A 17,020-nucleotide genomic window follows, 5' to 3' on the forward strand; every position below is an offset into this window, starting at 1 on the left:
CTGCCACTTTTCACAAAACATGCTATTATCTTACTGGGAATTATGGGGGATAGGTCTACATGCAGCCTATGAATTCTGTCTGATACTGGGCCTCAGCATTTGTGTCATACTCCAAATTATCCCTGCTGTTGGCCTTTACCTCCATGTTGGACTGATATTCCACAGGTAATGGCACAGCGGTAACAATGGAAATTCATTAAACTGTGATGGTTCTACATGCCCAGAGCTGACTCCTAAAAAGTCATCCTGCCCTGTGAGCTGGTAACTGCAAAACAGATTACCTGAAAGGGGACACTGATTCCTGAAGAAGGCTTGGACATGGGGACCACAGGTTATGAGAGAGAGGATCTCTCACTGACTGATCTACTGAGTAAAGACTAGAAATAGATTGTAGGAGTGAAAACAAAATCCACATGCATGAGGCAAATGGCAAAGGAGGGATTCTGGACTCCTTAAAAGAGTCAGATTAAAGTCCAAAGAACACTCCACAGTGGTGAGAAAATGCAGATCCAAGTTTTATTGCTTAGTTGGGCTCTTGCTGTCTAAACTGAACCTGGTTTATCTTCTTTTTTTTTTTTAACTTTTTATATTTGCCTTCATACACTTCAGTTTTCACTTGTCCTTGAAGAGAAAGTGCAAAATTAAGCACATGCTTTCCCAGAGAATAGATATCCTTAAACCAGTGGAGCTCAACCTTCTTATACCCAAGGCACCCCTCAGAAAATGCCAGCATCAGTCTTGGGGTGAGGGAGCTGGACCATGGGGCCACAGTTCTCAGAACAGGGGGAGGAAGAGAGGGGAGGGGGCACAGGGCAGGGAAAGGAACTGACAGACTACCTAGAAACTATAATAAAGCACCTGAACTCTACTCATTTTCAAGAAACTTATAACAAACAGAACCCAAAACCTGACTGATTTTCCAGCAGCAAGAGACTTATGAGGGCCACAATTCTGAGAAAAGGGGATGTTGAAGAATACAAAGAGTAAAACTTGATTTTTTTTGTCTTGCATATTTGTCAGCCCCAGAATCTGCAGAATACACAGACCACCAGGCCAGAGAAGCAGAACCAAATACGAGATTAAGCAAATTTTCTCCTGCTGCTCTTTTAACTACCAACATCTGAGGATATACAACTAGCTTAAGCTCCCTGCAGTAAAAGGGTTCTGTACTAATCAGCTGCTGTGGGAAGACGTGGAGGAAAGATGAAAGGTGCCTGAGACTTCTGGCCCAATAATTCAGGCACAAGATCTCTCAAAATATAGGAGTCTCTCAAAAGCTCTAGATTTTTTAGCTTCTCAGGTAAGGTGCATGTCCATGTTTGTGCTTTGAACAGGACCAAGCACAGAACCAATGCTTAATTTAAAACAAACAAAAAAACCCTTTATGTTATAATTTATAGTATGTGGAAAGTGAAGTCAACAGGTCAGAGGGAACATGACCAGTGATGGCCCATATGTATTACCCAGTACAATTGATATCAAGTCTGAGAGGCAAAATGGAGAGCCAAACAGGTAGATGGTGTAGGGAGCAGGATTAACTGAAAAGATAAGCAGGGAGTCCACACAAACGTGGCAGGAGGGGGGAGATTCTAGCTGTAGGTAAGTATTAGCAGCAATCCAGTTCTGCCTTTTTACATAGCCATGATCATGTACACCATGAACTCGGAAACATGGATGGGCAGCAGAGTCAGGTACACATCAGTAGCAAAGCAGGGTGATAGTTTTCTGTGACTCCCTAGAGGTACTCCCTTCCCTACAGAGATTGGTGTCAGCAGCCTTTAGGGGTACCCATCATCCTCCACTAAACCCAAACAGTCTACATACAGAGTCTGTGCTTGATGGAAAGAGAGCAATCTCCACTCACCTCCAAAAACTGGACAACTTCTGAGTCTGGTATTTATTTTTTGAAGAGGCTAATTCTGTGATTACTAATCTCGGGAAAGAATTAGTTTCATAATCTAGAATCAACTCCTGTGGACACTGTCTCCCACACTCCTGATTCGAACTTTCCTGGCTGCAAGTTTCATTTCTCCAACTGACCACAGGTGTCACAGGGCACCACAAAAATAATCAGAGGCTATTAGTTTTCAAGTGACAAGCCATTTTTACACAGCACCTTATTTGGGAAAGAGAAAATATACACATGCTGTGAACTGCATAGGGCAAAAAAAATTAAATTTGCCACGTAGGGAAAAATTAAACATACCTAGAGAGAATGTAGATGTTCTCTTCAGTAAAATAAAGTGACATGTAAAAAAGAAAAATCCTATCTTTGTGAAAAGTATTTCTACACAGGACTGAAATATAAGTGTTCTATTTCAAGATATAAAATGATCTACACACAAATTACAAGATACCAACAAGCAAAGAAAAAGTTATATTTTTAATATTCAAGTTGTCCTGCAAGTTCCAGTTAAGTAATAAGTTGACAAGTAGAATGCATGTGGGAAATGCTACACAAATGAGGCAGTGGCAGCCTTTAACTAGGCAACATTGAAAGGAGACACAGATGTTTTGATGTAAACAAATGACATTTAAGATGCTCCCAGTTGTTTATAACTAGCTTTCAAGTCTTGCTGCAGTCTCTACAGGATGTAGCTTTATATTACACTTGGCATAAGTGTAAAATTCTTTGCAGCAATGAAAAGTATAAACTATTTTCGGTCTCTGATCACTAATGTTTCTGCTGTTACAGAATACACATCCTCCGTGATGAATAAGCATAACTGATGATGAGAGAAATATGCCTAACTATGATAATGTGAGAGTCTGTATAGATATATTTACTGAACCTTTAATGGAAGAGTATTTGATAAGTAAGGATAGTCAAACCATTCCAATTGTATGTAGAAAGTTTCAAGAATAAAATAGGAAATTATCAGGTCAAAGGAATTAGGTTACATAACCTTGTAATACAGCCTCCCTTGTCCTTGCAGTATTTTTATAACCTATTACTCCACCAGGAAGACCAGAGTGATCAGTGCTACAATGCCTCATAACACTGCTTCCCACCACTCTCTTTTTCTCCCCCATGTTTTTCCTTTTTTTCCTTTCCATTTTGTTCCCTACTCTCCATGTAGTTGCAGTAGCCTGTAACCCTGTTCTCTCATTTCTCACTTCCCTCTTCCTCCCCCTCCAACCTTAAATACAGCCTTTCCTTTCTCCCATGCCCTGTGCACTGTGTCTATCCTCTCCAACTGCCTTATACTAAGCAATGGTACCATTTCAGCAGAGAGAAGTTTGACTAGTTAGTTATGCCCTAATCTCTCATTTTACTTTCATAATGCAAAAGAGTCTGTTTATGAGGTGCCCCTAGCTGTATATTGATTTTCCATACTACATATGTTGCACCTGCAAACACAACAAGATAAATTAAGGACAGATGGAGGGAGTCTATAGGGTACAAATTGTGAGCTACATTCAGGATCTGGCTTAGTTCGGAACAACTATTTGTTTTCCTCTTGGTGTCCATTCCTTTCTGATCTAGATGACAGGGAATAGGTCCTCCTCTTTGTCAGACCACCAGGCACATTCCCAGTACTCAACAACATTAAATGCAGTTTTTTTGCACTTATTATTGGAGGCATATTCTAAACAGGTCTTTCACTTGCACTGAGAGAAACTTTTGTTACATTATCCTACAGCAGCACTAGAGGATTCTCCTGCTATTTTGCTTAAAGCAGACTAACATATTTTCTCCCAAATATCTATGGTCAAGTATATTTCCTTCTTAAACTGGGAGGTACTCCAGGAATGCAACCTTAGTTTCACCTCATCCTTCTCCCCTTACAGCCCAGTCATACCTTCACTAAGCTCCAGGCCACTCTGTTCCTCACCATTTCAGCAGACTCTCCTAGTACTCTTATATCTTCCCTGTCCACAGCTTCAGAACCTTCCCTTTGTGCTCTTATCAGAAAGCCTGTCTCCTCTTTGGAAGTCAGCGCTTCCTTCTCCCAGATACAGATCTCTTCCTCTCTCACTGCCCTCACTCCCTGATCCATCCATCTATCGCAGGGTTACCTGTACAAAAACTGCACTCCATTTTTTGAGGCCCCTATTAATTCACTTCAGGTAACCTACTTAGGGAGGACTTTTTAGGATGATAATAGTAAATCTCTGTTATCTGGAATTTAACTAACCAGAATACTTAATTAACAAAAATTTCAGTGGTGGGGTGCACACAGTGCCGCACACTTTGCTGCCTATTGCACCACTCTGAGGGTACCCACACAGGGTATCTGAGTGTGCACGCCCCTCTCCCCTGCTGCAGCAGCCTGAGGCCAGGCTGCCCTGGCATTCGGGGTGGCTGACTATTATGGCATTTTTATCTGTACACTATTTTATTCTTTTAACAGTCTGTTATACTGTAATGTTTTGTACACTAATTCTTTGAAAAACTGTACAAGTATGGAACCATCTTCCTTGAGTGTAACTCTCAGATAACTGGAATTTGAATATAACTGGCACCCCCCATTCCTCACTCATGCTGCATAACACAGATTTTAGTGTACTTAGTAGTGCTTTCACCCACAGAGCACTCATCTCCAAGAGCTTTAAAGAAGAGTAAGTACTTTCTTCTATTACCCAATGTATGTGCTGCTCACACAGATTCAAGCCTGGAGTTTGCAAGTCATAACAGGGATGCTGCCATGCTATCTTTTCATGAGTGGTTTGCCATAGGTGTGCACAGCTGCACAAAGATGTCTGATAAAACATAAGAAATTTATACAAAGTTGAAAATAAACTAGGGGCATGTGTACATGGTTACTAATATGCTAGGGACCATGGGCTTTCCTATTTCAGTTAAGAATGAAGCAAAAATAAATACAGCTGTATTAAAATGTGCTTTCATTTGTTATATTATGTATAAAACTCTCAACAAACCAGGCAAAAATTTTTCCTCACATATTTTCCTCACATACAATATACACTCTTTGCCTGTAAATCAGCTACTCACCAACTGGGCTGCAAGAATTAAGCAGTGAAGCTAGGGTTTTAACTTTGGTTAAGCAGGAAAGGGCGGGTGAGTGAGCTGAAGATTAGGCTCTCTCTGCAGCCATAGGTCTGAAAAAATATCTTTTCTCCTTCATTCTTCCTTTCAAAAACAAAGCTATACAATATATTCGAGGCTGTATGCTGTATGCAAGAAAATGTGAAACATGTTTTACTAATGCTAAATCACTAGAATTAAATGTACATTTCTTATTTAGATTTATAAAACAAAAGCCTGCCTTCTTGAATGTCTTGACAGTGCACCCAACATTTTACTAACAAATTATTTCCATGCCTAAGTTAATGTTCACTTGAGCTAGGTCAAAGGTGGGCAAAATACGGCCCACGAGTCAGATCTCTCCTGCCAAGGGATTCTATCTGGCCTGCAGCAGGTCCCTTGGGCCTGCCTAGGCTCAGGGTGCAGCCCAGGCCATGGTACATGCAGTCAGTCTCACCACCCTGGATACATAGAAGGGTGGAGGCAGCACGTCGACCAGATTCCATTTCCTGGAACCCCCTGCAGTGTCTCCCAGCCCCACAGCCCAGGCACCCCAGCCTTTCCACCTTGCACCCACTGCTGGGAGCACCAGACACAGTAGGCGGAAGAGGCAGTCCCTGCCCATGGAACTGGTGCCCATCATAGGGATGTGCAAAGAACAAATCCCAGCTCTGTCCTGGGCCCAGGCCCTGGCCCTGCACTCTCTGCCCTGTGACCCTGACCCCACCTGCCCATGGCATTCCCAGACACCACACCCCACCTTTCCAAGGCCCCATCACATCCACCCATCTGAGCACACCCTGCCTGCAGGGGTCCTGGCCAGCTTCCATGGAGACTGCCCACCTGTTCCACCCAGTGCCCCTAGCGGTGGGTGCAGGGCAGATGGGCCTAGGTGGGATAGAATCATTTGCTCCCCACTCCTGCTGCACCAGGCCAGGTCAGCACTTCCCAACCTGCAACAGCTCACCCAAATTCCTAAAGTGGCCCTCCACCCAAAATAACTGCCCACCCCTGAGTTAGATGCTCCTATCTAGAGCTAGAGACAAAAACCTAGAGTTAAAAGTGGTTTTCAGGACTGAAATTGTAGCTACTTTACCAAGAATATCTAACAGACAGCAAAACTGCAGAAAAAAGGTAGTGAAACATCAAACAGGAGATAGGGTTGACATCGGCAGAGTGAAGAGAGGAATCAAATAGATGATAACGAACCATGGAATCAATTGACTCCTTCAGCACTGCCGGAAAGAAATGCCCCTGGGGGGATGTAACAGCATTACTAAATTCAACCCCCCTTTACCTGCACCCAATCTGTTCCTGCCTTAATCCATGCCAGTCTTACTATCATCCTAAACTTTCTCTTATGAGATGTTCCAAGGGAAGGGGCATGCTGGCCAGCAGAACTGACAAAGGAATTCTTTCTCCATCCTAGACTTAAGCAGTAATACATGTGGACTTTTTTTCCTAGATTACAGATTAGCAGGAGTATTTATAATACATTATACTTACAACAAACAAATGAAACACATTATAAGAGAGAGAGAAGAAAGCTCATGGTTATAATAGAGCAATGGGGCAGGTTTCAATTCCTATAATTTTTAAAAACATTTGTCTAACTGGAAGCTAGCCAAGCACATTACCTATTGCCATTAGGAACACCAAACTATTTTCTGATTAGTGTTAAACACTCACCATTACACAAGTCACTTCTGGAAAATAAAGGAAAAAAATTCCAGATCCATATTTTCAAAAAGGAACCTCCCCTACTAATAGCTGCCTCTGGCAGAGGGGTTGATAGAAATTAAAGATAACACAGCCATTGGGACACAGAAGAATCACGGCTCTTAAATTCAACAGCGTGACCCAACATTCAGCATAACATGTTCTATAAGCAGCAGCTCAGCACCATTTTTGTCCTCTCTCTCTCTCTTTTTAAATTATATTTTAGTTCTATTACATGAAGAAATTCTTGCCATCTTCCTTTGTAAAAAGTGATTCCATAATTTTTCCAGCACTTTATATAAAATGCATTACATCCCTAACCACCCCGATTTAGTTACCTGCCAGAGTCTTTCAGAATTTCTATTATTATAACAACACTTGTATTTCTGTAGTTATGGCTCTGCCAGTTTTGCTTCTATAAAACCTTTTCTCAGTCATAAAAATTTATTCTACACTGAGACATGGCATAAAAAAGAAGCAGATCTCAAGAGACTAAAATAAGCTGTTCAAATATTTTATCCTATTAGCTTGACATTTTTTTCTATTCTCATATCTTTAATCTGTGGTGGTATTACTCCAGAAAGTAAGTGGAGTTTGAAATATCCAAGATTAATCTTAAAAGTAGAAAAATGTTTTGAAGTCCAACCCACCCACATTAGAACTTCCAGGCTTTTTGTTACCTACTGGTTTACTATAAACAAGGATATCTATATGTACCAAACCAAGGAACACCATCTAAATTGCCAATCATAAGAAGAGAGCAATGTAGATGGGCCCACTGAAATTAATGAGGTTACTATATGGAAATATGTCTTCATTACCCTGTGATTTCTGAGGCAGTTCAAGTTAGCTTTGACATGATGTACTTTCTGTTACAGTTTACAAAGCTATTACACTCTGAGTCAATGACTCCTGCACTGGCTTAACAGGCTGTTACGGATGATCCAAACAGAGCAGTTACCTTAACAAAAAAAGTTAACTATGACGGAGTCTCATGAACCGTATTCTTTTGAATACGTGATACCCTTAAAAAGAAAATGCAAAATCTTCGGACTCTCGATAGTGAAAAAAAAGAACTTGTTTGGGGTTTTTTTTTTTTAATTCAAATATAGGCCCAGCTCTTTTTAGAAGAAAGATTTCATTTTTAAGGGTGCATCTTGTACTCAAAGAAATACGGAAACAAAAAGGCCTGGGAAATAAGTTTGTGTGTTCTCAACTAATGTAATGAATTAAAAAAAAAGAAAGGAAGAAGGTGTGGGAGGAAGCATCCTAAATCAATTCTCAAAAAAAAAGAATCCATATTCCCATTCCTTTAAATAAAAAAATTAAGTTTATAATTCAAAGCTGTAAATTATCTCTTTTTATATTAAAAAACATTTACTTTAAAGAATGGCTATGAAGTTCTGAATGACAATGACCTTTTCTCCTGGGCTTTTTCCCATTAGTCACTTTTAAGTTATACATGTATAGAAACACAATAGGTTTTACTAATCTCTGATGCTTTCTTAGCTTACATAACTCCACAGCCATTCCGATGTAAAATATGAAACTCATTCAGCAACCAGCTCATACAACATATAATTACTGTTGTTAAAAAAACCCCAGCTTGCATATTTAAAGTAAAGGAAGAAAAATCAGTCCCTTGGAGTGTTTTGAGATTCCAGGCATATTATGTAACTCCACAGATATTAAGCCATTGTCCATGTCTAACAGGCAAGCAAAAAATACAATTTGAATTTTTGCCACAGAATTTTATTGACTATCATTTCAACTTTACAAATTAAACTCTTTCCTAAAACAGTTCAGGATCCAAAAGCTGGAGATCACCTTTTCAGCAGCCTAATTCTAGTCATTTCAGACTCTTGTGCAAGATTATGGACAAACCTAGCAATCTTCTCCTTTCCACACAGTTGCTCAAGACCTCAAGGGACTGTTTCAGCCACTGGAAATACCTTGAGTTTAGTGGTGTTCTAACCACCCTCTTTTTTGCCCAACATGCTGCTTGTATTAAGCTGGCTTTAGATCCTTTCATATAACAGGAGCAACGCATAAAGGCCATGTTGTGCAAAAGAATCAAGTGCTATGTGGGCAATGATGCGGTTAGTCAGTTAGAGAACAGGCTAAATTCCATTAGAAGAGTACCGGGAGAATACTCAATAGACAGCACCTACCACCTCCATGACAGAGGCTCTAAGACAATATTGCAATAGAAAATAAAATAGTACTACTACTACTAATTCAAACTTGTGTATTTCTTTTTAGTTTCTAATGCCCCAGATGTTTAGCCAACAGAACTAGGAAGGTCTTTTATTCTAAATAAGACCTTTATGTATTTGTATGACTTGCCTCATAATGAATAAATGTAATAATGCTAAGTGGTACTACTATTTGATGTTAGTTTTAAATTCACACAATTCCTGTATTACTACAGAGAAATTAATTTCCTGTTTCAGTTTCTGAGGGGGTATTTAAAATGTTCTGATTTATATGCTACTAGATTTTCTACCCAGGAAGGAATGGGTTTTGTATTGAAATGGTTGGAATGTTATTCTACTTCTCATTGTTTCCTAAATAAATACAGAATAGGCAACTAAATTATGGGGCTCTACTTTGATAGTTGGTTTCTGACAACGTCATAAACTGCAAGAGTGAAGCTGAATGTTTTGCACAGTTAGCCAGTCAGTCAGTCACCAGACCTCTGCAATGGAAGCACAGCACTATCCCCCCAAATCCCACTGCTTTGTGATTTAATACAGTTCACGTAACCAAAAGGGCTGTGCGAAGTTTCAGTCACTGATTCGATTTGGAGGAGATTCGGCCGATTTGGCGAATTAATCTCTCCAAATCGAACTGGAAGCCTCTGATTTGATTCAGAGAGATTTGAAGAGATTTGACAATTCAGCCATAGACACAGCTTTATATATTTTTCGACATACCTCGAGGTACCAGGCGCAGCTCATGAATGCTGGATGGTGGGGCAGATGGAATGTCCCACAGGAGCACTTCTGGGCCACTATGGGTCCGCTGCAGAGGACGCAGGGGAACCCCCCGGCTTGATAACTGGTGCCTCCTGGGTCTGGGGGGGGCACCCGGGGTCCCCCATGGCAGATCGCAAGTCAGGGAGCATGGGGGGGAGGGGTTCCCCATGCGTTTGGTGGTGGACCCAGAAGTGGACCGGACCCCCTGCACTCCCGTGGGATGCTTCATCTGTCCCACCATCTCAGCGTTCACAAGTACCTTGAGGTACATAGAAAAAAACATATAAAGCTCTGTCTATGGCCAAATTGCTGGTTCTCTGAATCAGAATCGAATATTCAGATTCAGCCAGATTGAATTGGGACAGTGATCTGAATCAGCAAATCAAATCACTGTCCTCGAATCGGGCCAAATCTGAATCTGAATTGAATACTGCCCACTTCACACACGCCTAGTAACCAAGTACCAGAGCTATAACTGAACACACTATGGAACAAATTCCACTAGCTTTAATTCAAAAGTTGTTTTTTGTTTAGATCTTTTTTTGTTAAGAGAAATGATTCCCCATCAACTTATAATACTACATTAAAACTCTAATTGCAGTCCTAAGGAACAAATATTTGGTGTAAGACAAAATTCACTCCGCAAAAATATTTTTCAGACTGCTTCTCAAGGTTCCTTTGTGTACCTTTGTTCACCTACTCTTCACTCCTCTGTATCATGGCATCCATTCAGCTAAGCCTTCCACCTACCCTTCCACCCTGTCCTTGTTCACCCTCAACCCTTTACACTAACTCTATTGGACCCCTCTCCATCTCCAACCAAATTCCTGTTCCTCCCAGTAGCACAAGTCTAAAGGAGACTATCTTCTCCTTCACCACTTTTTTTATAACATTTGCCCCCCACACTGGCCTTCCTTTATCTCCATCCATCCCAGCCACCAGACCTGCTCTTTTGCCATCATTCTTAAACAAATGCCTACCTATTCTCCATCCACCTTTTCTCTTCTCTTGCTGTCTTTGGAACACCCACTCCATCTCTATAAATTCACAGATATATTCACAGATTCATAGATTGTAAGGGGCTGGAAGGAACCTTGCAAGATCATCGGGTCCAGCCCCCCTGCACTAGGCAGGGAAGATCTAAGCTATCCATGACTCTGAGCTATCCGTAACTTCTTCACAGCTCACTCTCTTTAGCTCCTCTCATGGGGCATGTCTACATGAGACGCTACGGTACAGTAGCAATGAGCTCATTGCTATTGTGCAGAAGCATCTAAAAAAGACTGTGTAGGGACAGTACTGTGCAGTAATGCTGGTTACTGTACAGTCATTTAGTACTCGGTTAAGCAAGTACTAAATCACTCCACAGTAACAGCTTTGCAGTCTGCCACTCATGTACATCCAGCCACGGAGATTTGGATGCCTTCATCAGAAACTGCCACTGCAGCTACACTCTCAAGTAGTGCTTTTTCACACTGCCCACTTGGGATCACATTCCTGAATCGGGATCTTGGATTGAAACAAGAGAAACTGGCAGAGAAGCCCCATCTCCTCTCTTTTCTTGGTCACCAACCATCCATCTAACTTTTGCTCATCAACCTTCCTCTCTAGTTTCAACTCTAGGATCTCTCCCTTCTAGTCAATCTCCCACATCCCATCTGCAATTATGTTAACTTCTATATTGATGATCTGTAAGACCCATAGCCCCACAATGTCTTAGCCTCGTCTCATTTGTCCTCAGTTCCAGTTCCCATTCCTATTCGCTTGGTCGGTCTTTCTCAAGAAATGCTTTCTCTCCCTCTCTCTGATCTCTCCAATTCCATGTTCCCCGTTTCTCATATCCTGTCTAAACCTACATAAACCTACACAGCTCCAAAAACATTGCCAGTGCCCTTCCCCAACTGATTAATTAAAAGATGCCAAACATTATTTAGTCTAGAGAAGAGAGACTGAGAGGGGATTTAACATCAGCCTTCAACTACCTGAAGGGGGGGGTTCAAAACACAATGGAGCTAGACTGTTCTCAGTGGTGACAAATCACAGAAAAGGAGCAACGGGTCTCAAGTTGCAGCAAGGGAAATTTAAGTTAGATATTAGAAAGAATTTTCTCACTAGGAGGGTAATAAAACACTGTAACAGGTTACCCAGAGAGGAGGTGGAAGCTCTATCCTTGGATGTTTTCAAAATCCAGCTTGACAAAGCTCTGGCTGGGATGATCTAGTTGGGAATAGTTCTGCCTTGATCGGGGGTTGGATGAGATGACCTCCTGAGGTCCCTTCCAACCCTAACTTTCTCTGATTCTATGATTATCTTCAAGCCATTTATGCTAAGCCTACCAAAAATGAATAAAAAGTTTTGCAGCATGTGAAGTAACTACAAGTGGTTACTTTACTGTAACTTGAAAGGGAGTCCCAAGAGTTACAAACCCTCTCATCCCCAGAATCTACAAAAGCCTGATGCTAATTGTTTTTCTGGCTGAATAAAGTAAATGGTAACACCTGCACTACTCCTAAACCAACTAAAGGAGAGTCTACAAGACCACACAAGACACTTCCTTGTTCCAGATGGCTTGGCAGCAGCTATTGTTTAAAAGAGAACATCTCTGGCCTTTATTTTTATTTTCCATACAGTTTATGCTTTAATTCTAATCTCGTTGAAGCCCTGGACTGCAAAGTCTGTTAAAAATCACCATCTTCAGGAACACCTTATTCTTTCCAGGGTTTTTGGTTGTAGTCATGTTGGTCTAAGGAAATAGGGAGGCAAGGTTCTTTGAGTAGATGTGATATCTTTTATTAGATCAACTGAGTAGTTATCATATCTACTCAAAGAACCTTGCCTGCCTTATTCTTTCCAGTAAACTCATTTGCTAGAATAGTTTTTAAGACACACTTTAAAGATGAGTTAGTTAAAGCTCAATTTGGGCAGTATCTTGCTGCATTTCTCCAGCAATATAGAAGGATTTAAAATTAAATTATTTTGCATTCTTAACTGCTGTGGGTGGGCATATTCTTGTATAATAAACCTGTGTAAAGTTTCAGCCATAGTAAATTTGTAGTGGGTGCTAGCAGGCCCCCGGTATAATAAATTAGAAATAAATAACTATTACTATATTTCTATTACAAAATTCAACTATCATAATATATTCTAGGTCATTCATTTGTGTTAGTCCTGAAAACCCCACAGAAAGAAGCCCAATGGCAGATTTTTAAAGAGCTGTTTCATCTCACTTTACTAATCTGGCTCATACAATGTTAAAAGTTTCAATGTGAAAAGACTGAGAATAACTTAAAACAACATGTATCACACAGGCAAGCCTTTTTGTTCAGTAAATAGTCAAGACAGTGCTTTGTAGAAAAACAGCAAACAGGCTATGGGCTGTCTTCTGAATGATAAAGAGAACATACGTTAAAGCAGCACATATTTAAAACACATACGTAGGAGAATAAGCACATGCATTTGAAAACTACTTGCATTATAAATTCACTATGTGCATGCAGTATTTACATCTATGCTATAGGGAGATCGTAAACATCACACTGTAACACAAACTTCTCACTCATCCCCTATGCAGAAGGCACTTTTAAATCAGTTTGCCTTTTAAATCAAAAAGTGGGGAGGAAAAAAAATATCAGCTCCTTTCTTCCAAACACCACAGTAAACAAGCCTTGTAGGTCCCCATCAACTCTTAAAATATGAAGCTGCTCAATGTAAAGTGTTCTTTACTGATGATAAAGCATACTTATTGTCTGTTAGTGTACAGTAAGTCATAAAACAAAAGCAAGAGCAAGATCTTGAATTCAACAACAGTATTAAGGAAATTAAAATTATGAACTAGATTTCTGGAAACCATGAGAAAAATCTAAACCTGAAAACTGAAAAAAGTCCCTGCATACATGAAGGTTAAATGTCCAGAGCAAAGTTATTTGGACATACCCATTATTAACTGTTGCAACAGATGCACTTTACTACTGCTGTCCTACAGTCAATACTTTTGACCTTTCAGACTCTGAATTATAATTAAACAACGCAGTGAGAGGGCTTCCAAATTATTATTTTTATCTTTAGAAACCCAAACTAAATTTAATTTTGAGACGGTTGCCCAATAGTCAGTGATGTCACAGAATTATATTTACAGTCAGGTCAGTTTTATTTGTCCTGAGAGTGCTGGCATAATGGCGATTTAGAAGTTAAATCTCTTTTTGCACTGTTAGCAACACCCTCCAGGGTTTAACAAAAACAAATTCGTATGTTCATGCTAGTGCCAATCACAGATTCCTGAGTAAAAATAACTAAAGCAGTGTGGCTCATTTGAGAAGCTACGTTTTATTACAGCTACCAACCAAAACCAAAAAGTTTCACATTCTAGCATTTGTTTCACATTCTAGCATGTGCAACCTTATCCCAAACCAACAAGAGGCCAGGTAACTTAACAGCTCTGCTCAGGGTCAGACCGATCGCCGTATTTGATGTCAGGAAGGGATTCCACCCCATGGTCAGGTTAGTACAGACTGTGGTGGCTTTTGCCTTCCTCTGTAGTAGGGGGCATGGCCCTCTCTACCCAGGATCTCTTGAACATATTATTAACAGCATTTCATAGAAGCAAGATGTTGGCTTCCCTGGTTCCCCTGCTTTACCTATAGCAGGTTAGGAGGTTCAGAGCCTGTGCTGTGTCAAGGCCAATGGTAGTCTTACGCGGAGTTTCAATGATGGCTGGTATAGGATGGTTTGGAGAGAGATGATCCTGCCTCAGGCAGGAGCTTGGACTAGATCATGGGTGCTCAACCTCTGGCTCGTGGGCCTAATGCAGCTCATGGAGCCATTGCATCTGGACTTTGGGGCTCCACCCAGGTCAGGAAATTTGGCCAACAGGAGTAAATACATCCACCCTCTCCCTTGGCAAATTCCCAAACCCTCCTCCACCCAGCTGGATGGTTTCCACCACACCTGCACCGGGTACCAGACTGGGACCACCAGCCAGATCTGGCCCATGGACAAACCAGGCACTGCCCATGCGACCCCTGCAATTAGATGATGGCTACAGTAGGTGACCTCTGGAGGTGCCTTCCAGCCCTCCTTGTCTATGACTAAGGACAACAGCATGTTGTGGGGATAGGACTTCCAGGGAAACAGCGCCCAGACACCTGGGAAAGGTGATGTGCGCCTAGAACTGTGCTTGACTTCTGTTCTTCCACAGAATCCCAGCGGAGGCTGAGGCGGTCCCACAGACCCTTTGACACCAGCAGGGCTACAGCCCTGGTGCCAAGACCCCCTCGCAGATGCCAGTTCGCCGACTGTCCCCGCCTGGGACCAGAGGCTGCCACCGCAGAGCCCTGCACCCATTCCGAGGGGGGCTGCGAAGCGCAGCGGGGCACCCCTGGCCAGCAGACCCCCTCCCCCCAGCGCCAGGAGGCGGCTGAAGGAGAGGCCGGCTCCCGCCGGACGCGGCGCTAGGCTGAGCGGGGCTGGCCGCTGCCCCGCGCGCGGACTTACCCGGCGCAGCGCCTGGGCGGAGGGCGGGAGGCAGGCAGGCTCCGCGGGGGAGGGCTGCGCAGCCAGCCGGCTCGGCGAGATGCCCTGCACGACGGCGGAGAGCAGGCGGCTGGTGCCCAGGGGCGTCAGGCTGTGGCAGAAGAGGCAGATGACGGCCGCCAGCGCCAGCAGCACGGGCCGGGGGCGGCAGAGCCGCCGGCGACAGGGCGCCGGCCCCCGCCCCATGGCCCCGCGCGCCTCTCCTCGCCGCCTCAGGGCGTCAGCGCGGCGCGGCTCGGCTCCCCATGGCTGCGGCGGTGCGGGGGCGGCCGAGAGCCCGCGCAGGCCGGCAGCAGCGTCCTCCGGGGCCGCGGGGCGCCCCGCCCCGGCCCGGCCCGGCCTCGCTCAGGCTTTGTCCCGCCGCGAGTTTTCCATCCTCCCTCCCGGGCGGCTGATGGAAAGAAAGCACTTGGAGCAGGGCGGCCTCCTGGCGCCGCGCCGGGCTTCGCACACGTCCAGGCGGGGCGGCCCGAGGGTGGGGCCAGCTTCCCTCAGCCCGGGCCCGCGGCTACCCCGGGGGCTGCTCTTGGCCAGGCGGGGCGGGGCGGCAGCGGGGGTCTGAGCACTGCAGGGCACGCGGGGAGAGGCAAACTCCCCTGCGGTGCCGGCCGGGCCGGAGTTAGCAACCTCCAGGGCATCCCAAGTATGTCACACCCAGGCATTAAAAGCCCCCTGCTCCTGCTAAACACGGACAGGACGGAAGACAGCCCGCAGGACTCCCAAGCTACAGAAGTGTCTGGTTTCTGCTGCCCTAAGACAAGGGCTGGCCAGACTGGAGCAGCCTGGGAACACGGGGACACAGACACGGGCACACACACTGCTTCAGTCCTCAACCGGAGCTGCTACCTGCAGCCCCCTCCCTGCATAGAAACTGTCAGGGGGATCCTGAGCAGGGTGCACTCAACCCCCTTTGAGTCTTTCTCCACTTAAAGTTTAAAACCGACTGCCTGAAAGGCAGCAGCAGCATTTGTAGTCAGGCTGTGCTGAGATAAGCATAATTTTCACAGAAACAGGACCTTGGCAGCCCTGGGTCCCCTGCTTTACCTGTGGCAGGTTAAGGGATCAGGTCTGTGTTCTGTCAGGGCCGATGGTAGTTTTAGGTAGAATTTAGATTACAAATTGTGTAGGATAGTTTGGAGAGGGATGATTCTGCCTCAGGCAGGGGGTTCACTAGATGACCTAAACTAGGAACAGAAGTTACACGTAAACCAGTATAAATGTTCAGAAACCAGTTCAAATCAGTAACAACACAAGTTCAGCGTGCATAAATGGCTTTCAAAATGGCCCAAACCGATTTAAGATAAACCTGGATGGATGTAGCATCAGGTTTAGCTGATTTAGGTTAAATCAGTTTATTGAACTTCTTTCCCAGATCTCCCTCAGATTTAAATTAACTCACAGTCCCCCAGCATCCCAGGGTGCATTGCACCTCCCCAGCAGTCCCCCCGCACCCCAACTCCCCAGGTAGGTGGGTGAGTTAGCCTTGGCCCAAGCTGTTTGCTCCAGCAGAACAGGTAGAAGTGCTTTAGCTACCCCTGGCTTCTGGCCTGGGCCTCTGCATTTCTGGAATCAAAAGTGAATGTCTGTTCATTTGCTTATCAGTTCAATGTACACAGCTTAGGCTAACCTGCAAAGACTGAATCAATTCAGCCTCGGGCTTTTTGACTGTCTATACTTAGCCCAGAGGTCTCTTCCAGCCCTACTTCTGTGTGATTCTATGGCTCCTTATAATCTCCCTGATCCCTTCTAAATTCTTCCTTCTACAAGTGTTAACTCATAGTTTCATAGTTGGTAGGGTTGGAAG

At 43.6% G+C, this 17,020-nt stretch overlaps 1 protein-coding gene across 3 annotated transcripts in view; it reads right to left on the bottom strand.

Annotated features, from left to right (window-relative positions):
• CPED1 (cadherin like and PC-esterase domain containing 1) overlaps window positions 1–15,706 on the bottom strand; it is a 243,408-nt gene extending 227,702 nt beyond the window's left edge. For 2 of the 3 annotated variants that reach the window (XM_090042204.1, XM_090042205.1), the window contains exon 1: window positions 15,178–15,706. In XM_090042204.1, the coding sequence (XP_089898330.1) occupies window positions 15,178–15,402 (225 nt within the window). In that variant the 5' untranslated portion in view covers window positions 15,403–15,706. The remainder of the gene's footprint in view (window positions 1–15,177) is intronic. The other variant, XM_090042203.1, reaches the window with a different exon arrangement.
• Window positions 15,707–17,020: the final 1,314 nt, after the last annotated feature.

This window comes from Crocodylus siamensis, chromosome 4 (assembly GCF_052110815.1).
Source record: "Crocodylus siamensis isolate JL-2025a chromosome 4, ASM5211081v1, whole genome shotgun sequence".
In the NCBI taxonomy this organism is placed as follows: Eukaryota; Metazoa; Chordata; order Crocodylia; family Crocodylidae; genus Crocodylus; species Crocodylus siamensis.